At 36.7% G+C, this 23714-nt stretch overlaps 1 protein-coding gene across 1 annotated transcript in view; it reads left to right on the top strand.

The window, feature by feature from the left end:
• Positions 1-1091: 1091 nt before the first annotated feature.
• SH3YL1 (SH3 and SYLF domain containing 1) overlaps positions 1092-23714 on the top strand; it is a gene marked incomplete at both ends in the record, with an annotated part of 37748 nt that continues 15125 nt past the window's right edge. Inside the window, 8 exons of the mRNA XM_084284466.1 lie at positions 1092-1224; positions 2226-2339; positions 2842-2906; positions 5627-5739; positions 10734-10862; positions 11816-11960; positions 12719-12791; positions 13497-13553. Of these exons, the coding sequence (XP_084140592.1) occupies positions 1092-1224; positions 2226-2339; positions 2842-2906; positions 5627-5739; positions 10734-10862; positions 11816-11960; positions 12719-12791; positions 13497-13553 (829 nt within the window). The remainder of the gene's footprint in view (positions 1225-2225; positions 2340-2841; positions 2907-5626; positions 5740-10733; positions 10863-11815; positions 11961-12718; positions 12792-13496; positions 13554-23714) is intronic.

The following is a 23714-nucleotide window of genomic DNA, read 5'->3' as shown; positions in this document are numbered from 1 at the left end:
ACTTTCTGAACACAAACAGAAGGGATCGGGAGGTGGAGTTCACGTCTTCTATTGGTTATCACAGCCCAATGTACTCCTGCATTCCATGCATCTTTCCTTATTTGCTCAGAGATCAATATTTTTGCACAACCTTGTGATGACTTCTGTCACTTCAAACTCTCCAGTGTTGTGTTTTTACCAAAGCCAAGCATTGCTACAAGCTTTCATAGGGTATTTCGGAGTCTCAGCTCTCAAAATCTCTCTTGCTCTGGAAGTGTCCTTTCTTGACTGCAGAACATAGTAGAGGATATACTTCACTGAAAAGTAGATGTGTAACTCCAGTTCTGGTCAGAAGAGTCAGGAGAGAAACTCTGCTGGCTTGCCCTAGGTGCTTCACTTAGTCTGAGCTGACTTGCTCCTCGAGCTTCATTGACTTCCTCTCAAAATATATTTAGTCTTCACTTTCATGGCTTTGGGTGGGAACATTGCCCAGAATGAGGAGGTAAATGAATGTTCAGGGAACACTAATTATAAAAACTAGGCCACTTTTGACTGCAAGTTACTTCTCTATGCATGGAGTCTTTTCCGTGCTTTTTCAAACTGAGAAACAGTGGGACTCTTACTGGAATACTATGACTAGCTCTTTTCAGAGACAGAGCATGATGCTATGTGGATCTGACAATTTATGTGCTTACTACTGGGACAATTTGTTGCTGATAAACTTGCAATTGGTGGGTGTTATTTCCAGACAAGAAAACAAGATTTAAGTGAGAGTTTTGAGGGTTTTTAGTAAATGTAACAATCAAGACTGACTCATATATATATATATATATATATATATATATATATAAATATTATATATATTAATATATAAATTATATATATTAATATATATATATTAATATATAAATTATATATATTTATATATATATAAAAAATATATATATTAATCTGCTTTAAGGCCTCTCTTTGCAGTTCTACAGGTGAAATGTTACTATTCATACATAAAATGATATTCAAAATGTTGCATAATATTAATTGATTCTGCTTAGTAGTCACTTTTCCCATAGAGTTACACTGATTTATTTTGTTATACTGAACTGATCGTAGATATGCTTCTTTCATGTTTTACAGTGAATAATCCTATACCTTCCAACTTGAAGTCAGAAGCTAAAAAAGCAGCTAAAATATTACGAGAATTTACAGAAATAACTTCCAGAAATGGACCTGATAAAATCATACCTCGTGAGTAAAGAAACACGTTTTAATTCAAATAAAACCTCTAATTCTCACCTGTGTTGAAATCAATCTCTTTTTACCAATGCCCTCTGTTTTCACTGACCTTAACTTGGGAAGGAATGAAGAACTGGGCCATTAAAACTAATGTAAAAAAGATTTGGAAAGTAAAGGGGTTCAATTTGCTGGGTTCTAGACAGATATTGCTTATTGAGAAAAACGTTTTGCATGTTTATAGCCATAGGGTATCCACAGAGGAAGGCTTCTTTCTGGGGTGGAGTGTCAGGTGATCACCCTGTAAATGTCTGTTCATAAGGAGAACCTTGAACAGTAGCAGTAGTTTTTGAATATCTGTGTTTATCAGAATTACCTAGATGAAAAGAAGTTGCAGGAAAGAACAGGGTACATTTCTCCTTTGATACAGTTTAAGCACCATTATTTGTTGCTGTCCTCTTTATTTCTGCCATGGTTATTCTGTTTCTTCTAGTGTCTTCCTTCACCAGGTGTTGCTAGTTGTGGCTTTGAATTTATAACTACTATGTTCCAGGAGGCCTGTAATAAGCCTTGCAGGATGATGACATTGTATTTGACACAAACACTGTCTAATGATATAAGCTGATTAGGCTGCTGTGTATCACTGATTTAAATTCAGACCTCATTCCTCCAAAAATCTGTAGAGACACCGTTTGTCAACTATTCACTGCCTTGTTATCTTGACAAGTGTGTTCCCAGACAGTGTTCGTGGCAATAAGCGAGCTAATTCAGCGTGAGCTAACCAGGATAGCTGAAGCAGTTGTGGCAGTGCAGAGATCTGCACAGTGCTAGCTTAATGGTTGACTGAGGAGTGGAGGTGTCATCATTGTTAGTTCAGTTTTCTTGCAGTTTTTTTTGAGTTCTTGATTTTTCTATTTGACTGTTCTATGATCACAACTGTTAAAAGTAAATTTTCCTTTTTCCCATTCTTTGAATGTCACTTACAAGATTTCTAATAAATTATTTTCCTTTTTCAGCCCATGTAATAGCTAAAGCCAAAGGCCTTGCAGTTTTGTCTGTTATCAAAGCTGGATTTTTGGTGACTGCTCGAGGTGGAAGTGGAATTGTATTAGCTCGTCTTCCTAATGGCTGTAAGTCATTATTTTAATTCTCCCATTAAGTACAAATGGAAGAACTTTTTCTAACTTATTTATATTTATATATATATATATTTATTTTTTTTTCTTCATTATTTCTTTTTGTAACATAAAACAAGCTAGTAGTTGACATCATCTGGTTGGAAAGCTTTTTTTCAGAGTTCTATACCTGTTTTTGGCCAAATGTAAATGCTCTCAGTATCTTTGTATCAAAGTATGAAATGTAAAAGCATAATATAAAATTAATTTTAAAAATGAATTATGTCCAGTAATGGACAACTGTATGATAAATTTGTAACACAGAGACTTGTTTAAATGAGGATTTCTATTTCTTCCATTCCTACCAGTGGAATAAACCCTTGTGGTTGTGTGATTGCATTCTAGTATGTATGAATATAGTTTCAAGTGGAGAACTTGCTAGCGTTTTTGAACTGCAATAACCATATAAGTATTTCTTGTAATATGTAGTAAAATTTCTGTACTTTTTTCTTGACAGCTTGGTCTGCTCCTTCTGCAATAGGAATTGCTGGCCTTGGTGGTGGATTTGAAATTGGAATTGAGGTATTATTTTGCATTTGAAGTATTTATTAGTGTGTTTATTGTTGGTTTTCTTTTTTTTCTTTTTTTTTTCCAAGCAATTAAATGCATTGATAAAGATCTAAATGTTGGTGAGAGAGTGAAATCTAGTTTTCTGTGAAGGAGGGTGGGGGACGCAATTCTAAGATTGATTTATACAAGCCAAACAAAATATTTTTTTTTTTTGATCCTATCAATCTCATTGCATGAAGAAATTAAAAATAAATAAATAATACTAGCTTTTTCCTTATTTCCTTGATTTCTCACTTATAGAAGACTGAATTTTTTCCCTAATGGGGAAATTCAACTCAGCATTCCATTATAAGCCAAATGGAATTAATTAAAAGTATACTATATTTAAGTGTATCAAGTGCTTTGTTAAAGACCACAAGGACTCCATCTAGCAATAAATGCTGAAAGGAACTGAAGGTGATGTAAAACGGAGCCTAGCTAATGCCACCGTACTTCATGTGTTCCCTACTCAAGCTTGTGATTCTTGGTATCACCCTTCAGTTTGGGAGCACCAAAACTGATGGTGCCTCCTCTAAAGAAATGCTACAGAAAAAAAGTCAGTTTCCAGCCAGCAGAATCACTTAAAGGAGAGACTTTCAGTGTGTTCAGAGAAATCCTGTTGATCTGTGCCCTGGCTGCCCTCTGCCTCTTTGTACCTATTCTTCCTCACAGCTTCTTAAACATTTTTGCCATCTGTCCTCCTCTTTCTCACTCTGCCCTCTGGTCCCATCCTTCTATTTTCTTTCTATTTAGCCTCTGTTCACTGATTCCCAAATGAAATCAAATGTGACAGTATTCTGCCAGCAAGATCTCTTGCTATGGGCATTCTGCTCTTCAGAAGAATCCATGTAAAGCTGATCTGGACGGTGCACGCGAGCCCCCAGTATGCTTCATGCATCCCCAGTTACCCCTCTTCTGACAACTGGTCACCTGGTACTCACATAATGAGCAACTGTTCAATATTTTGTTAGATCCTCATTGTTCACTGCATGATCTTGGGTATTATTACTGTGTACTTTTTGAAGAACACTATGAATACAAAATTACTAATTTTTGTAAGGGTTTTTCTTTGGTTTTCATGACTGCAGGATCTGAATACATTACAAAACATTGAGTTTGATGAGCCCCAGGGTTTTTTGTACATTCTCATTTTATGACAATGAAACAGACTCTTTAGATGCTATGATAAATCAATGAAAGTTTTGCTTTAATCATCTCCATCTGGTCTTTTAGATAATATAACCATTTACTACTGATATTTACTAAAATAATTTAAATACACAAGCTATTTCCAAGAGGACATTTTTTCTGAGCAATCTCATTTGAAATTTTAGTCACCCAGCTTACAAAATAAGGTTTTCTTACTAGCATTATTATAACATGAATTTATTTTCTTCTTCTAGAGAAGAGATGCTATTCAGAAATACCTGAGTGGCTTAGGAGTCCAGACTCCAATTTCAGCACTGTTTTAGCAATTTAAGAACTTATACATTGTAGAAACTGGTTGAATCCTATTCCTGTAGGAGAGATCATAATTAACATAGTTGTATTTGTGCTTATGGATGGTTTTGAACATTAAGAAGGAAATCACAGTTTTCATAAGTCATAATATTTGCATAAGGTTTTTCCAAATGAAAAAATTCGGTACCTCAAATTAAACACCAATTTTAAAATTCGTGCTTTCCTTGAGGGTTTTATCACTGTGGATTCATTTAGCTTTAGCTGTGGATTCATTATCTGTATGGGTAAAAGGAGGTAGCAGCATCCTGAGTGACATTCTGTCTCCATCCCTGGATGATTCAGAAACTACTCATGTCAGATGTCTTTTGTTTGGGATGGGGTGGAGGTTATCAGGGGGCTAATAACATAGGCCTCTTGCACTGCGTAATACTCGCGGGCCAGAATTGTTTTGCAAATAATCTGGTATTTCCTCTTGTATTCCCTGCTGTCACTGTTTGGAATTTGGGGTAAGTTGAAAGTTTGTTCTGTACCTGACTTTCAGTCACATCCATCTGATGGAAGATCAGGCACAGTAGTCCTTGGGTACACAGGCCATCTGTTGAAAAAAGCAAGCTGCAAAGTATAATCTACTTTGCTGAACTCTGAAAAAAGCTGGCACTGCTGGAGTCCCGGGTTTAATGTTGAATTCACCCATATTTGTCGTGTTTTTTTTAGTGCATGTAGTATATTTACTGAGCTTTATCTTTCAAAAATACTTTCTCTCTCCAATGACGTGTTTCAATAGTTCTTGAAGAGGCTGTCTGTGCCTCATAAATTCAAGACTTATATATAAATCAATATTTGATTATTTTTTTATGTGTGTCTATAGTTATGTTTATAAAACTCCTGATTTTGTGTCAAGAAAATACAATTAAGTAAAAAAAACTAAGTGAAAGGATTTTTAGTTTCCAAAAACTAAAATGTAAATTTTAGTATCCATTCTTGCAGAAAAGTGATCAAATTGGTTATGAAAACTGTTTCAAAAGAAGCATTTGCAAGAATGGAAGTAATTATCTAATAGGATGGGAGATTCTAACTTGAATTAAGACTTTGATAAATTTGGAGCTAGTTTTTAATTTGGGGAAGGAAATGTCTGCAATGCTACCACCTGCTTTCCCACAAAAAAGAAGATTCTTCTCCCATGGAGTTCAAACTTCTTAAAAAGCATGGTACTTTTTTTGATGTTTTTGTAGGTTTCAGACTTAGTAATAATATTGAACCATGAGAGAGCAGTAGAAGCTTTTGCCAAGGGAGGGAACCTTACACTCGGAGGAAATCTTACTGTGGCAATTGGACCTCTGGGGAGGTGAGTAAAATCCCTTCGTAATATGGGTTAGCTTTAAATATGGAAAATATTTTTAAAGGCTGTATAAATATTTGCATGGCTTTCTCTGATATCTTAAAAAAACAAGCTGGGCAACCTGTATGTTGACTGGGTCATATTGTTTTGGTAGCATAATTATAGTGTTATGACTTTTTAGTTCCTTGTTTCTTTTTTTTTTTTTTTTTTTTTTTTTTTACCCTTTCTCAATAAAGGTATTTATTCACAGAAGGAACATGTTCTGAAACTTACTCTCATTTTTGCAAGATACTGCTTGGGTAGGCTCCTCAGTCATTCTAGTCAAAGTGAAGGAGATTGAAAAGGCCAAATGAATCTGGCAAATAACAGATGGTTACAGGAATGGTGCCACTTACAGGGGTTTGGCTACTTAGACCATGGGACTTGCTTGAGAAACCTGGTCTGCTGGGGGCTGATGGGGTCTGTCTGTCAGAGAAGGGGAAGAGCATTGGTGTCTCTCACCTATCAGTCATAGGCTCACCAAGCTGGAGAGTTGCTGGGGGAGGGGAATCTCAATCCATCCTGCTCCTCCCAGTTTGATGTCAGTATCGGTGATAGATGCACAAAGCCTGGAGAAGGGTCATGGGTTAGCTGGAGAGTGCCTGAAGATCAGCACAAAGGAACTCCAGCCATTGAGGCAGCTTCATCAGGGGCCCAACTCAAATGTCTCTATTCTAATGCACGTAGCATGAGGAATAAACCAGACAAGTTGTAGGCACCCCTGCAGGGCTATGACCTTACTGGCGTTACAGAGATATGGTGGGATGGCTCCTATGACTGGAGTGTTGGAATAGAAGGATACAGGCTCTTTAGGAAGGACAGGCAGGGGAGATGAGGAGGGGATGTTGCCCTCTATATCGATGAACAGCTGGAGTGCACAGAGCTCTGCCTGGGGTTGGATGAGGAATTGATAGAGATCATATGGGTCAAGATTACTGGGAGGACAGGTGGCACTATAGTGGGATTCTACAAGCCACTTGGCCAGGAAGACCAAGAAGGTGAGGCCCTCTGTAGACAGATAGAAGCATCTTTACGTTCACAAGCCCTGGTCCTCATGGGATACTTCAACCACTCTGATATCTGTTAGAGGGACAGCACGGCAGGGCATAGGCAATCCAGGGGGTTCTTGGAATGCATTGATGATAACGCACCTCTCCAAGTGATAGAGGAGCCAATAAGGAGAGGTCTTATGGTGGACCTCATTCTCACTAACAAGGAGGGACTGATGGGGAATGTAAAGCTCAAGGGCAGCCTTCCACTGCAGTGACCATGAAATGGTGCAGTTTAGGATCCTGAAGGCAGCAAGGAGGGAGCACAGCAAGCTTGCTTTGGCCTCTTCAGGAACCTGCTCGGTAGAGTTCCATGGGACAACACCATGGAGGGAAGAGGGGCACAAGTAACCTGGTTTATATTCAGGGATCACCTCCTCCAAATGCAGGAGAAATGCATCCCAACAAAGAGGAAGTCAGGTGAAAACACCAGGAGATCTGCATGGATGAACAAGGAGATGCTGGCCAAACTCAAGCAGAAAAATAGAGGCCTATAGAGGGGGTAAGTGAGGACAGATAATCTCTCTGTGTTCTTCACAGGCTATCTGAGCAGCCAAGGATCAGGCTAGGAAAGCAAAGCCCTTTTAGAATTAAATTTGGCCAAGGGACTTCAAGGGCTGCAAGAAAGGCTTTTGTAGGTACATCAGAGATAAAAAGAAGAACAGGGAAAATTGTGGGCCCTCTCAAAAAAGAAACAGAAGACCTGGTCACCCAACTGTCACAACAACTTCTCAAATATGATGAAATTCCCACTGACTGGAAGAGGGGAGACATAACCCCCATTTTTAACGGGGGGGGGGGGGGGGGGGGGTGCGGAAAAAGACCGAAGGACAACTACAGGCCAGTCAGTCTCACTTCTGTGCCTGGCAAGATCACAGAGCAGATCCTCCTGGAAACCATGCTAAGGCATGTGGAAAATGAGGAGGTGATTAATGACAGCCAACATGGCTTCAGTAAGGGCAGATCTTGCCTGACAAATCTGGTGGCCTTCTATGATGGCATCACAACATTGGTGGATAGAGAAGGAGCAACTGACATCATCTAACGGGACTTGTGCAAAGCATTTGATATTCCTACGTGATATCCTCTAATTTGGTGAGACACAGATTTGAAGGATGGACAAGTTGATGAATGAGTTGGCCAGATGATTGCACTCAGAGTTGCAGTCAACAGCTCAATGTCCAAGTGGAAATAAGTAATGAGTGGTGTTCCTCAGGAGTCAGTATTGGGACCAGCCCTGTTTAACATCTTTGTCAGCAAAATGGACAGTGGGATTGAGTGCACCCTCAGCAAGTTTGCTATTAACGCTGAGCTGTGTGGTGTGGTCAACGTGTCAGAGGGAAGGGATGCCATCCATCTTGTGCCTACCTGATGAGGTTCAACAAGGCCAAGTGCAAGGTCCTGCACCTGTGTTGAGGCAATCCCAAGCACAAATACAGGCTGGGCAGAGAATGGATTGAGAACAGCTCTGAGGTAAAGGGCTTAGGGGTGTTGGTTGGTGTGAAGAGCTAAACATGAGTCAGCAATGTGTGCTTGCAGCCCAGAAAGCCAACCCAGGCTGTATCAAAAGCAGCATGGTCAGTAGGTCAAGGGGGGTGATTCTCCCCTTGTACTCTGCTCTCATGAGACCCCACCTGGAGTATGGCATTCAGTTCTGGGGACCCCAGCACCAGAAAGACATAGGCCTATTAGAGGGAGCCCAGAGGAGGGCCATGAGGAGGATCAGAGAGCTGGAGCACCTCTCCTATGAAGACAGGCTAGGATTGTCTAGCCTGGAGAAGACTCAATGGAAACCTTATAGCTGCCTTCCAGTACCTAGAGGGGGCCTACAGGAAAGCTGTGGAGGGACTCTTTGTCAAGGAGTGAAGTGACAGAGGAGTAAAAGTCTTTAAACTAAAAGGGGAGATTTAGATTAGATGGTAGGAGGAAATTCTTCACTCAGAGGGTGGTGAGGCAGTGGCACAGGCTGCCCAGAGAAGCTGTGGATGCCCCATCCCTGGATGTGTTCCAAGGCCAGGCTGGATGGGGTTTGAGCAACCTGGTCTAGTGGGATGTGTCCCTACCCATGGCAGGGGTTTGGAATTAGATGAACTTTAAGGTCCCTTCCAACCTGAACCATTGTCTATGATTCTAGGCTCAATAAAGAGCACAAGTACTACAGTGCCTGAGTGAACTGTTATTTTCATTGACCTGTGGGCTTTGCTACTGCAGATCTGCCTGGCAGTAAGTTTAAAAAAAAAAGGACTACACCAAGCAATTACTTTTAAAGCTTAAGTGATTAAGCCAGCTTACTTTGAAGGATGAGATGATATAATCACAGAATAATTTAATTTGGAAGGGACCTTAGGAGATCTCTAGTACAACTTCCTGCTCAAAGCAAGGTTTGTTATGGCTTCAGATCAGGTTGCTCGTGCCTTTATTTCAATTGGGTCTTGAAAACCTCTGCTTAGCCTCTCTGGGAAACATACTCCACTGCTCAGCTATTCTAATGGTGAAAAGTTGTGCCTTACAGACAGTCAAAATATTTATTTTTTTCAATGTGCCTATTGTCTTGTCTTTCCACCATGCACCACTTGAAGAACTTGACATCATATTCTTCATTGCCTCCTCATAGATAATTGAAAGCTGCTGATAGGTCCCCCCACCTAAGACTTCTCCAGTCTAGTCAAGCCCAGTTGCCTCAGTTTCTTCTCTTGGAGCATGTATCTTTTCTCGCGTCTGTTTTTATGATGAAGATTTTGCTGATATTTTGTCATATTTTTTCTGACAAAATAGGGTAAGATGCTACCTATTCCACTGATGAGACAGATATATGGATCAGTGGAAGGCAGTGCATGACATTAGTGTTGCAAGGTGTTCAGCATGCTGTCCTGCAGCATCCTTGTGTCTATGTTGGGACATTGTGGTTTAGGTGTACAGGCAGAACTGATTCACAAATAGGTGAAAAACTGGATCGTCAGGCTTGAAGAGCAGTGGCAAATGATTAACATGATATCCAGAGGCCAGGTTCTCGTGGAAGTCCTCAAGAGGCTATTCTGGGACCTTTCCTGCTTGATAATCTTCATCAGTGACCTGAAGGAACAGCTGTAAAATAGCCTTTTCAAGTTTATATATTACACTTCGTAATCTTATCTTTCTGTTGAGGTCTGATAAAGCCTTACTTGATATATTTTGTGCTGGTTTGGGCACCATAAAATCAAGAAGATTGGGATATATTGAGTAGTGTTACATGTTGCAACAAATGTAATCACAGCTTTTTAAACACTGTCTATGAAGAATGACTAAAGAGCTGATTAAAGACGAGACTGAGAGGTGTTAATGTCCTTAAATGTATAAATGGCCACAAGAAAAAGAAAAGGAACAATGCAGTCCCCTTTCCCCATGACAGACAAGACCAAAATCAGAGAGATTATTGCTGCAAAAAGGGCTTCTTTAAGGCCAAGAAAAAAAAAATAAGGAAGTAGCAAATTTGTCCATTGAAAATGTGGAATCTGTGTTATTGGAAGACAATTTGAAACAAGCAACCAATATGAACTTTGTATCTATGTTATTGTGCTGGCGTGGTAAATTTTAATAATTTTATGAAATTCTTGTGTTAAGGTTAGTAATTTTTCAGACTTGTGAATGCAAGAGGAGGTCTACCATAGAGTATTCTCATGAGGCAACATTATTCTGTGCTTTGGAGGAAACCTTATCGCCCATGTTAATTACTTTGTGCTGGGTTCTGTCCGAAATGAAAACTGAAAGTGGATTTTACCTCTGACCCAGTTGAGCATATTCAGCAGAGAATGTGAGAACAGAGAAAAGTGAAGCCCTTGCAGGCTTTTGGTGGGATTAAGATAAAAAGGCTATGGCTGCTCATGTTGTGACGCCATACTGAAGACTATCAAGCTTTTTTGTTTTTCCTTCTAGAAACTTAGAAGGGGATGTTTCACTGAGAAGCTCTGCTGCTGTCTATACATACTGCAAATCTCGAGGACTATTTGCAGGTGTATCTCTGGAAGGAAGCTGTTTAATTGAAAGGAAAGAAACCAATCGCAAGTAAGTTTTCTTTGAAGTTAGAGGATTCAGTGAAGGAACAGTGACATAATGAACTGGGATGCATTCAGTTTGTTCTCACAACTAATTTTCTTTTTCCATTCCATGCTTATTTTAGTGTTTCTGAAGAGGTAAGGGTGTCTTCAGTTTACCCAACAGGTATTAAAAAGATAGTGAATGTTTAAAGAGACTTTAGGTTCAAAAAGGTAGTTATAGAGATATTTACTGTATATTGAGAAATATTTCAAGTCATTTGAAAAAAAAAACAAAAAAAAAAACAACACACAACTGTTTTAGACTGTCACTGAATTTGAGAAAACAGCTTGTGAAATGCTGCAGATTTCCTTTGTATAGCCTATTACATTTAAACTACTTAAGGCACCTCCAAATGGGTGGAAATATTCAAAATGGTTTTACTGTGCTGCAGATCCTAAAATATCAACCAAATAATTCCAAGAACTAAAATACAGTAACTGTGAGATGCCTGCTGTATTGTAAATCTGTTTATGAAAACTTTGGTTTTGCTAATACCAGCAAAGACTATTACTAATTTTAATGACAGCATGTCAGTTCATAAAATTGCAGTGCCGATGCATTATTAAACAATTTTACTGCATCATTAAGGAATCTGTTAAAACATTTTTTAGAAGTGTTATGTATTTCTTCAGTTTGCTGCATGATTGGCTTTTAAATGGTTTCCTTGATACATGCTACGTGACCAGGAATGAAATATTACCAGTGAAGAACATTTTGAAATAAGGTGGTAGGCAATCAAGTTTGCAGTAGCTATTTATCATTCAGAATGTATTGCTAAGCTAGTGATGTCACTTCTAAATAGGAGAACTCTATTAAGAATAGGAGAGAAGGGGAAATGCATAAGGTGGGCTTATCTAGACACTAAAATATAGTAGTGATCAAAAAACTGTAATCTTTTCTCTCTTTTTTTTTTTTATCAGGTTTTATGGGCAGGATATACGTGCTAGTGCTATCCTGTTGGGTGATGTTCCTTCTCCTGCTCAAGCAGAAGATCTTTATGAGATTCTAGCATCCTTCACTGAAGAGTACAAGAATGAAGAGCAAAAAAATAATCCAGGAAAAACTGTAACGGTACAAGGAAGGGTTTGTGCATTTCTTTCTCACAGGCTTTTTTCTCTTCTTAAACTGTTTATAATCAGTGGTAGTGGTAATGTTGGTGTTCTTGTGGCATTCTTAAGATCTCTATTGGATGCTTACAAATGTAACACATAGCAGATACTTCATAAAATCATCACAGAATGGTTTGGGTTGGAAAGGGTCTTAAAGATCATGTAGTTCCAACCCCCTCCTCCCCCCCCCACCATGGACAGGGACACCTTCCTGTGTGTAACGCCCACTGAAGTACACTCTGCAGTATTCCCCTGCTAGGCTGTTCTAGAGAAGTATGTTGCTGGTTTGGCTTTACATCATCTAGAAAAATCCTTGTTTTCAGAACAATGTATAATCAAATTTGAGGTGATGATTAGCAAAGTTTTTTCAACCTATTTCTAATCAAGTTAAATAATGAGCATACCAGGTTTGATTTGGTACTCTTCTAATTTTTCTACTTTTTCTGGCTTCTATTTAATGACATTTAAAATAATATAATTCTCAATATTATGGAGGATGATTTTTTTGATTGATGTTATGGATGGGCAATCATTTAGTTTTGTCTTTGTTAAACCCATCATGAATTACTCTATAGTCATGTGTATGTCACTAGTTCTGTAGTGTACTTCTTGAGTTCATACATTTTCAGTGTAACTTGACATACCTCTAGAGTATGAAGTTAAAATCTACTTCCAGGTCTGATGCAAGTTATTTTAAAAATGTATACGTTTTAGGTATATGACCCACCTGCTAGACCAACATCAGGACCAGAACCACATAAACCTGCTGTTGGGCCAACACCACCAGGTTAGAAAACATTTTGATAATGATTAATTAATCTCTTTATAAGTGTAGAGCATTAAGGCTAATGAAAATTTTGCAATTACTGTAGTAGTAGCTGTCTGTAGGAGAACATTTTTTTTTATATATTCTCCCTTGAGCTAATACTGAGAGCATGTTGAGATAGTGCCATGAGCAATAAATGGTAAAGCATTTTTGTTTGTTTTATATTAACAAATATTTTCTCTGACAGATCTATAAAACTACTGAAGGTTTAGTTACACAAGTAATTATTCAACTAAAGCATACATGTTTACTGGATATATAGAAGCCCCTTAGTACAATGACATTTCTTAGTAAAAAGTCATAGTTCTACTAGAAACTACTAATTCTACTTCTAGAAACTTCTGGTTTTCAGAAACTTAGTTTTCTGTTAGGCTGTTGTTTCTTTGAACAGTTCTTACAGCTGAGTAGAAGAGACAATTTTTGACTCTAATAATTCACCTGCCAAAATACTCACATGGAATGTAAGGCAGTATGCAGCTTCTGTTGTTAACTTGGTTTATTTCTATGGGCAAGGATAGAAGGCAAGACCCTTATTTCTTTCTCCTGTGCTGCTCCTTAGATAACTGCAGTCATTTTGGAACTATTGAACACATTAGAAAAACAGCGTATGAAATATAACAACAAAAGTTGGTATATCATATAACTTGCTACTTAATTTTCTTTCAGCTGAAAAGAGCTCAAACAGGCTTTATCCTGAACTTCCAACTAATTATGCCTCTGCGGGTAAGTACTGAACTTACACATGTTTTATTAATACAATGTGAATCTGAGAAGTCCTAAAAGTACTTCGGAAGACATCTTCCAACGTCTGCACATTCCTTTATTATCCATGTGTTAAAATGAGATTTGGTTGTATATGCTTTCCTGAAAATATTTCATAAATATGCATCTTATTCCTTGGCTTTACGTTCCAACAAAAGATGACTCTTATTTTCTTTTTTCTGAGCAACGAAAGGTTTTTTTTGTTTTTTTTTTTTTTTTTTTTTTTTGCTTTATTCAATGAGCTTGAAAAATACAACCAAATTAGCAAAACTGTTTTACATTGCCATCCAATTGAAGTGAAAAAGTAAGATGATATAACAAGCTTGTGTCCAGACCCTTATGCAAGGCATTATAATTCCTGCTTTAATTAAGAATTACTTCCACAGATCATATCTGATGATGCTGGAATAAACAGATTTCCATTGTGGTTATACTCCTCAAGTTTTTTAAGATACCTCTGCATTGTACCAAAAAGGTACTACTTGTTTGGTATTTTATTCTGACTCAGTTAAGCTTAAAGCAGTTTCAGCTCTAATAGTGAATCTTACTTGTAGTATTTGCAATGTAACTCTTGAGCTGTGGAGCCCATCATCTGGAAACGTGTGATCTGTTAGCTACATTTCCTAGGTGTAGGTGGGTATAATGGCCAGTGCAGGGGTAAGTTTTGATACTGGGCAACAAACTTGTCTGGGTTGTAAATAGTAAAGGAGATGAGTTTTTCCAGTTTTGGGGTGTGGGTGGAGGAGGGCTAAGGTTGACATTATGGTCAGAGGTTTTAGTTTTCCAGCAGTTACAAAAATCACAGAAAGGTTGAAGCATTCATCCATCTCATTAAATGAACGAAGAGCTAGACTTGCAGATGAAACATTTTTAATTATATTTTATGTAGACCTGAGTTATCTAGGTAGGTAATGTAATATAATCTTTTTCAAATGCAAGAAGAATGTTACATGAAAAACATGTTTTTCTAAACTGATAATGCGATGCTTGACTCAGATGCAAGTAGTGTTTTCATGTAACCGAATAACCCTTTAACTTAATGCACTTAGCTGGAAAACGAGGTTCAGAAATGCTCTAAATTTTTTTCAGATATTTAGAAATATCACAATTTTATTTAAAGAATAATAATTTGAAAAGACTTTTTGCAATTCTGGAACAAAAATAAATAAATAATAATAAAGAAAGAAAGAAAGAAAAACAACTGGCCTGTATTGTGATTCAGTGAAGTTTGAAGTTTTGCATCTGATAGGTAATGTGTTCCCTTTCAGGAGCATTTATGAACAAGAGTGGGTCTAGGGCTACAATATTACAAGACAAAATGGTATTTCTAAACTTAAGTGCTTCTCCTTGTAACAATATACATTTTTATTTTTATTTTTTTTTGTAATTAGGAAAAAGTAATGGTGTGGTTTACAGCTTTTAAGAAGTCATAGGACTTGCTTTAAAAAAATCTTGAGAACTTCTGCTTGTATTTTCTAAGTGATTGAGGTTTGGTTTTTGTGGTGGTGGTTTTTTGTTTGTTTTCAGATTTCTCTTGGATGCATTGGCTTTCTTAGCTTTCATAAGTACTAGAATCAAATATTATAAAATTAATTTTATCTTCAGGAAAATGTGTGCCCTCTTTGGATTTTTTGAACTGAATGAATTATCTATCTGCAGATACTGACTCCTTAACACTATTGTGTATAAAATCATCACTCTCAAACTTGATTACAGTAAAAATTTGAGGAAATCAGAACATGAATTGTAACTAGCTTTCTTCAGCAGAAACTTTTCATTTTGAAAATATTACCAGATTGTTAGTGCACCATTAGGCATATGTTTGTATTCCTGTATACTGAAAGAAGTGTTATATCAAGCTTTCTGATGAAGTGGAGGCAGACAAGAAATTTTTCATAATGTTTTAGAAGCTAAAAAAAAAAAATCTTCAGTGATAGTTGGAGTGATTTTTTTTAACATCATAAAAAATTCATACCTTCACATATTAATTTATCTGCAGCTTTTCAGATACTTTGTTCCCTCTTGTTCCCTTTGAGACACTTGTTCTGTAATCAAATCACCTCTTGATCTTCCTAGGTCTTTCTTTTGATTTCTAAACAGACTGATGAGCTCTTTCTCCTAAGTATTTTTTTTTTCCTCTCAAATTTTAAATAGTGCTACAAGTAGCAAATTTAGAGATGTGAGCTCACAGACATCACTATGGTTTTTGGAAGCCCAAATCCTATTGAATTTAGACAAAACTTTACTCCTAGTAATTGATTTATTATTTAAACCTTCTTATGTATTGCTAATCCACATTAATACAGTTGAGCCAATATCAAGCCTTTCTGAGTAAGTGGTGCCATGAAGTTCTGGCAAACTCAGTTTGTGTTTACTAAATCACTGAGATGCTGCTTTTCATGGTTACAGTTCTCCAAGAATCAGGTCTGATGCAATTCTCTATAATTTTAGAGATGATCTCAATAATCTCAATTGTCTTTCAAAAATCTCTGAATGAAAGCTGGTTGAATAAATTTATGAAAATTTGCTTGCTGTGAGAATTCTAAGAAAGACTTTATGCCTCCTTAAGCATATTTTATCAAGAAAATTTTAGGGTTTGTATATTTCCTTGTTTTGTTTGTATGTTATGGGGTTGTCTGTTACCAGTTACAGACTTGGTAATTAAGCCAACAAAATTACATGGACTAAGAGTCCAAGAGATGTAAAGCTTAAACTGCTTTGCAGCTCTCTGAGTATGATATCATCATTTTTACTTGTGACCACCTCCTGTTTCATTTATTATGCTTGTGTTCTGCAGTTCTGTTTCCATCTGACTTATGATCTTGGCGTTTTTGTACTTTTACCTAGTAGGGTGATACTGATCAAATTCAGGGAAAAGATGAAATCTATAGTGGCACTGTGACACCATTCTAGATTTCTCTGCACTAGTACCTCAAACTACATGTACTGCTGAGCTTGGTTAACATAGTGTAGTGAAACAATGAAGCTTTTAGTTAGAGCTTCTGAAAGAGGGCATCACTGTGAATGTGTTTGCAACTTCACAATAGGCTTGCTTTACGAAGTGTGTATTGAAGCATTCATTGTTTTTTTGTTTGTTTGTTTTTCTACAAGCTTCTCTTAGATTTAACAAAACTAGTATTAGCTTAGAACAACTCAAATTTAACTGGAAATCTGGCATATAGCTATTTATATCAGCTACGCAGTTCCACATTTAGAAATCCACTGATTAAGTAAATAACATCTGACAACTGCACTACAAAAGAAATGCAAGTGGGCCTAAATCCTCTCTTGATGAGGCACCTTTGTGGTTTTTTGCTTTTTTTTTTTTTTTGATCTGAAAATGAAATCATCCATGGAAACATGACTTATTTCTGTCACTGAGACTGGCTTATATTTTAGAAACGTTTGCCCTGAGTCGTTTTCATATGTATTAGCTTGTACACTTTAAATCTATTCAATAATGGGAGTATGAGAGCTTTGAGATAAACAGAATAATATATTCCACCTGATGAAGTGCTAATAAAGGAAGTAATTCTTTCAGTCAAACTTCCCATATTTTTCCATGATCTCTGTGATGTTACAATTCTAGCTTCTTGTTAGGTAAGAAAGTTAACTGGTTAATGAAGTTGTTTTCACATTGTCTCTTCATGTTAATGTGGAGTAGACTTGAATGAAAGATAATGATTTAAAAAAAAAAAAAGTGGGTAAAATAAAGTAATACGCTTGGATAAAATTGGATTATGTCCATATTCCTTCGGGCACTGTGGATGTGTGCTGTGTAGTTGGAAGTGGGGAAGAAAAAGCTTTTCATTTTTCAGTACATGGATTCCTCCTTTTCCAAAAAAGGCAGAAATTTGCTGTTGAATCAAGTAGAACTATTTCACATTGGAAGCAAGAACCCTCATCGGGCTGTGTAATCTCTTCCTTCTATTTTATATGAAGAGGAACACTAATAGATTGCTGACCCTAAAATGAATAGGAAGGTTAGACTAATGCGTATTTGTTTTTGAAAAAAATAAAAGTTATGGAGTGTGATATATGAAGTCTAAGTTTTTTCATGTTTACTAAGTTAGTTGATAGACAATGTCATGAATGCTTAACCCCCTGTAAAGTACCTAAAGTAACTTTTCTTTTCTTTTGATCTTTTGAGTTTTAGCTGAGTTTGGTCTATTTTTGTGGGTTTTGTTTTGTTTCTCTCTTTTTTTTTTTTCTTTTCTTTTTTTTTTTTTTTTTAATAACAAGGCTTCTGACATGTTTGTATTTAGTTACTGGAATAATAAAACATCCATCTGGTGGTCCCCACGGTATTAACTTTCTTGCTATTATGAGCTCTTTCTTAATACTAACCAAACCCAGGAAATCCCAGGAAATTATTTTTGAGACTATTTTTATCTCTGAATCACTTTTCTAGGATCATACTATTACTCTTGTGAATGTTATAAATCAGATAATCAAGCTGCCTATGGCTTATGTTGTGGCAAGCTGAGAGGAAAACATAGCATGCAGGAATTCTTCTGGTCATACTGAAATAACTTGCTGCGTATAATCAGCTAACTCAAAATACAACAAAGCATGAGGCATGAGAAATTGAGGTCAAATGTGTTAGGATGATATTGGGGTCTTCCTGGTATGTGCATGTGTTGGTGGAGAAGTGTCATGCTAAATATGACCTAAGTGAAGTGCAGTGTTTTTTTTTGTTGTTGTTGTTTTCTTGGATTTTTTTAATGGCTTGGAATAAAAATTAGGAAGTTAGAGCCAATTTGTAGGAAAATGATAGTGTGGTATATGCTTCTTTTTAAGCAGCATAAAGATAATTCTTATTCACAGTAGTTAAAATTTGAAGTTGTTCATGTGAACATGCATGTTAGTGTCAGCTAAAGCCTTTGTCTGAGGCCCTTTTAAAGCCCACAGCTTGATGTTTTAGCATATTTATGAAATATATGCTTAAAAATTTATTTCAGAGCATTAAATAGTATTTTTGTTCTGCTGTAGTAGTAGGACAAAGACAAATTCAGATTGCTTTCCTATCTATTTATCTATTAAAAAAAAAAAGCCACTGGGATTATGGGAATTTCTGCTCCATTAATACTAATGGAAGCCAAGCAGGACTTAAGTACCTGTAGGAAGTGATAGGTATGCAAGATTTCTATCCAGACTGTAGGATATTGCACAGTGTTTGATTGACTTGTGATAAAGGCTGATACTCATCTAAGAGATGCAAATCATTTTATAGTTGTTCTTGGGTGGATAGGATGAAGCTTTTAATCTATCTTGATAGCAAGAACTAGAAATTTTTTCTACGTCTGAAGACTGCATTTTTGAGAACATCCTGTCTACCACACAGTTCCCATCTGATGGGAGGCCAGTAAGACATGGGAGGAAATGCTACATACTATTTCCTGGAAGGATACTGAACATCAAATTCACACTAGTGTTAAAGGAAGGCTCTGGTAATAAATACTGGGAATAATTTCTTTGGGAATTAATTAGGATTTCCTGTGATTCAAAAAAGCACTTCATACTTTTCCACAAGCAGCAAAATGAATAGGGCAAGAATAGTATTTCCCCCAAAAGTGATGTTCACTATCCTAGAAGGACCATCCAAGGGACCTGGGGTCTTGCATCTACCTTTGCTGTGCTATTTCAGCATTGCATCATGTTGATCAGTCAGATTGAACAAAGAAGGTGTTTTGGGAAAAATACTCAGTTCCTGAAAAGGAAACAGAAGGCCTTGCAAAATTAAATCAAACACCAATATAGACTAACTTAGAATGGCAAATAACTGTTCTATGAATGATTTAAAAAAATACTTCTCACTTTTACAAAAAAGAGATAATTTCAAGAAGCTTCTTACCTGAATGGTAGTAGAATAACATAATAGTAATGAGAACATACTTGTTGGGTCAAGAATAAGCCCTAGCATAGATTTCAGCAGCTCCTAAACCCGTTGACCCAACTAAACTGAAGAAGGGGTTTCTGAACGTTGTAGATATCTGCATATTGTTGTTATGAAAGTGGTAGACTTCACATTAAAATAGTTAGATATTCACTGGCTTTCTCTACGGAAAGCAGTTTGTGAATCTTTCTTTACTAATGACTTGAAATCTTTTTGTGCTTTTCGTCTAAATTTATTTGTGGAAAGATTAAATCAGTTTTGTCCCATTCTTTCCTGCTCTTTAGCTAAAGTATCTTTTCTGTTTTATTCTTTTGCTAATAGATTCTTTCATCTCAGATTCTCAGATTCTTTCATCTGAGTTTTATTCTTTAAAGCTATTTATTTTTCTCCCTTGGAAACAAGCTTTCTATCCTTCGTCATCGTGTTCCTCATCCAGTTTTGAACATTGGTGATGGGAATTGTCAACAGGACTTCAAACAATGCCTTGTACAATAATATTATTTTCTATGTTTCCATATAAGATCTCTTTTTCTCATTAACTTTTTTTCTAAACAGTCCAGAGAAGTTTTTGTCTATGCCAGGCTGGAAAAAAAATAAAAATTAATTGGTCAATATTTACAAAATGTTAGCGTAGATTCTGTGTGGAAATTACCTAGAATGAGATTGGGCTTGCTGTTGGTTTTGTTTGTTTTCAAGCTGTAAATTGTTTTTCAGAGTAAGGTAAAAGCTAAACTTGCTATTAGGTAAACCAGTGCATGTTTCAGTAACACAGTAGCAGAACTTCTGAATCTGACAGTAGAGATTTAAGAACCAAAATAAAGAGACATTGTACTCAGGTTGAGATGTTAACTCAGCATGTGTAGTGGAAATGTGGAACATCTTGTAAACATGATAAAAGATCTGAAAATCATTCCTAAACAGTCAAGCTGACCTGAATAAAACATTGTTCAGTTCTCTTTACTGTACTGTATTTTTCAGAATATGAATGCTATGCTTTGCATTGCATCTCATATTTTCCAGCCTGACTTCATCCAAACCTTTATTTGCATTAATGTTATCTTGAGCATAATAAAACCCTTGACATTGATACAGTTTATTTGACCATTTCAGTTTGAATGAAAATTTAAATGTTTCTTGAAAAGGCAGAAAAAAAATCTTAAAAGTAATCAGCAAAAGTACTGTTATGGAATTGACTCTTACAAGCAGGAGGTGTTTTTTTATATCCTAAATATCAAATACATCCACAGATGCTTGACAAAAAAGGCACTCTTTAATGCAAAAGCTGAGTGTGCTGAAACAAAGATAGAAAGCGTTCCATCAGCAGATGAAGATGATGAGCCAGCATGTTCCTCATGGAACTCAAAACTCAAAAACAGTGAAATGTGTTCCTATTGAATGAGCTTAATTTGCACAGTAACTTAAAATTTAAATATAGTCAGGTCTGCTTCAACTACCAATAAAACCATTGGTTTTGTCTGAGGTGTGATGCAAGCTGTTGGCATGAAAGCTTCTTTAAAGTGGTCTGTTTCCAGCATATGTGGAAAAATTCAAAAATACTTGAGCCTCATTCTGTTTTGTGTGTGTGTGAAATGTATAAATACATTTTTATATATGTACATATACACATAAAGACATGTGTAATCTCCATTTATTTTTTTCATCTGTTGCTGAACTTCCATCTGTTCAGTCTCTGTAGCATCTCTGTGTATAGTACACCTTGCAGGCTACATCTGTGCCTAGCATTGCTTTGTGCTCTCTTTAACATCTAATATTAAACCTGGATGAATTTTTCCAGTCACCATTTTCTTTGTTAATGTAGAACATGGGTTATTCCCAAAATCAACCTGAAAGCTTTGTAACCAGAAAGAGCACTGAAAACCTGGATGAAGTACCTACTTGAACTACTATGCAGTATCTAATTCTGCAAGTAATTCAGAAAATAGGGTTTGCTCAGACAAGTCCCATGAAAGTAGGAGAGGGCTCAACACTTGGTTTTACTTGCTTTTCCAAGACTGGGGTGTGCATTTAGTACTGAGACTTACTAGAGAGTGTAATTCCTGGAATGATACACAACTTTCTTGATATTATCCAAGCTACCTTGAAAAAATTTCATGAAATTGCATTAAATATACACTTAAATATACAGCTGCTCTTAAAACAAAAAATCCCCACCTTCTCTAGCCAACCTGTTCCAGTGCCTTACTACCCTCTGTGTGAAGAATTTCCTCTGAGCATATAACCTACATTTCCTACATATTTCCTAATATTTAAACCATTCCCTTTGTCCTCCTGACACTGTCTGCCCATGTAAAAAAAAAAAAAAAAAAAAAAAAAATCATCCTCCATCTCTTTTTGTAAGCCCCCTTTAGGTACTGAAAGTCTGCAATGAGGTCGTCCCAGAGCCTTCTCTTCTCCAGGCTGAACACTCCCAGCCTGCTCTAACAGGTCCACGTCCTTCTTGTGTTGGGGGCCCAGACCTGCATACCCAAAGTGAGGGCCTCACGAGGGCAGAGTTAGAGGGAGACAATCACCTCCCTCAACCTGTTGGTCATGCCCGTGTTGATGCAGCCCAGGGTACTTCTGGGCTGCAACCTTTTGGGTACAAGAAGATTTTTATCAAAAAGTAGAGAAAGACAAGTATTTTTGTTACCTCAAGCTACGGTCTCCTTTAAGTAAAAAGAACAGCTAAGGCAAGGGAATATTTGTTCTGAGAATGATTTGCTGAATATCATGTCTCCTGACCTTTGATCAGATGAGCATTATTAGGGATTAATTGGATCAATGATGGCATATGACATACTTCAAGTATCTGCACAGAAAGACCTATGCTTATATCTGATTATAGCAGCTTAGTACCTGTAGATATAAAATGTCTTAGACCTTCTCAACCATCTGTTCAGTGAGACCTGATTGTTGTTTTGTACATGCTGAGGGTTTTTGAGGTGACTCCACATTTCAAAATAAATAAAAAGTGCTTTTAAGAAAATTAGCAGTTTAATATCTATAAGACATTTGAGAGTTCAGTTGTAAGATTCCTGACATGGAACATTTAGCTCAGATCCATTTCCCAAACAAATGGTTCAGAATTTCTTCAGAAACAACTAAACTGAAATTTTTAAGTATCTGTATGTCTGCTCTGCTCTAGAGGCTCAGCTTAAAACCCTTTCTTCTCATGTTAAAGGCTGAGAGAGGTGGTATAAGAACATGGAAAAAGAATTGCAGTAGGTTGAAAAAGGAACTGATCAGTGTTCTGGTGTGTTTCAAGAACTGAAAGAATTACTTTCATAACTTAGTATTTAGGATACAGTTGAGCTGCTGTTTTTCTGTGTGAATGAGAGTTTTACACAGGCTTTTTTGTAAGTAGGCATTAACACCTGGAATACTTTATTGCCATACAGGGCCTGAAAAGTTAATTTCTTCAGAAAGTTCTAGTGTGTAACATAGCAAAATATGCTTTTGCTTTACTCTTGTTTGTACCACCATCGCCTGATCTTTCATTTTGTCTTGCTTCTTCTCTGCTCAACAATTTGTATTGCATATTCTTTTACCCCTTTTCACATATTCCTTACTTCAACTCCATCTTGTCTTTAAAAACAGAGGAATTGTCACATTCTAAGGATGCCTATCTTTCACTATGCATGGTGATAAAACCATAAAATGGACATTGCCCAATAAAAACCCGGTAGTGAGCTTTAATGTTATAAGGTATTTTGTTTCTTTTCATCGTGATGTTGTAACCTAGATAATGCAGGAAGCTGACTTAAATTTTGGGCAGCATATCTGTGAACTCAACATCACCTACGTGGGTTTGGGCCAAAGTTGATATTACCTAAACAATAGCTGTTATGAATAGCAAAGCCTTGGACTTAAAAACATCAAAGAGTGGGCCATTATCTGCATTAAACTTCTACATCCATAAAACATGATGAAGTATACACATACAGTCAATTAAACCTCAGAAGTTCTTAATCTCCAAGATGCCGCTTTGCCAGAAGTCATGTGAAGTAAGAAACAGTATCAGTTAGGTTTTTATTATTGCATATGATCATAAATAGATATTTTTGAGGCAGTGCTTTTTCAATATTCTATAACCTCGCTGTGAAAATACATTTTTGTTTACATTCCAGCAGCCAAGTGAGTGTTCTTTTTTGTTGTTGTTGTTTTTGTTTTTTTATTAAATTAGTCATAGAGTATATGCAAGATTACTTTTTTTTTTTTTTTTTTTG

Source organism: Netta rufina, assembly GCF_964035555.1.
Source record: "Netta rufina genome assembly, chromosome: 3".
NCBI classification, from domain to species: Eukaryota; Metazoa; Chordata; class Aves; order Anseriformes; family Anatidae; genus Netta; species Netta rufina.
The sequence above is the reverse complement of the archived record's forward strand: the minus strand, read 5'-3'. Positions and strand labels throughout refer to the sequence as shown.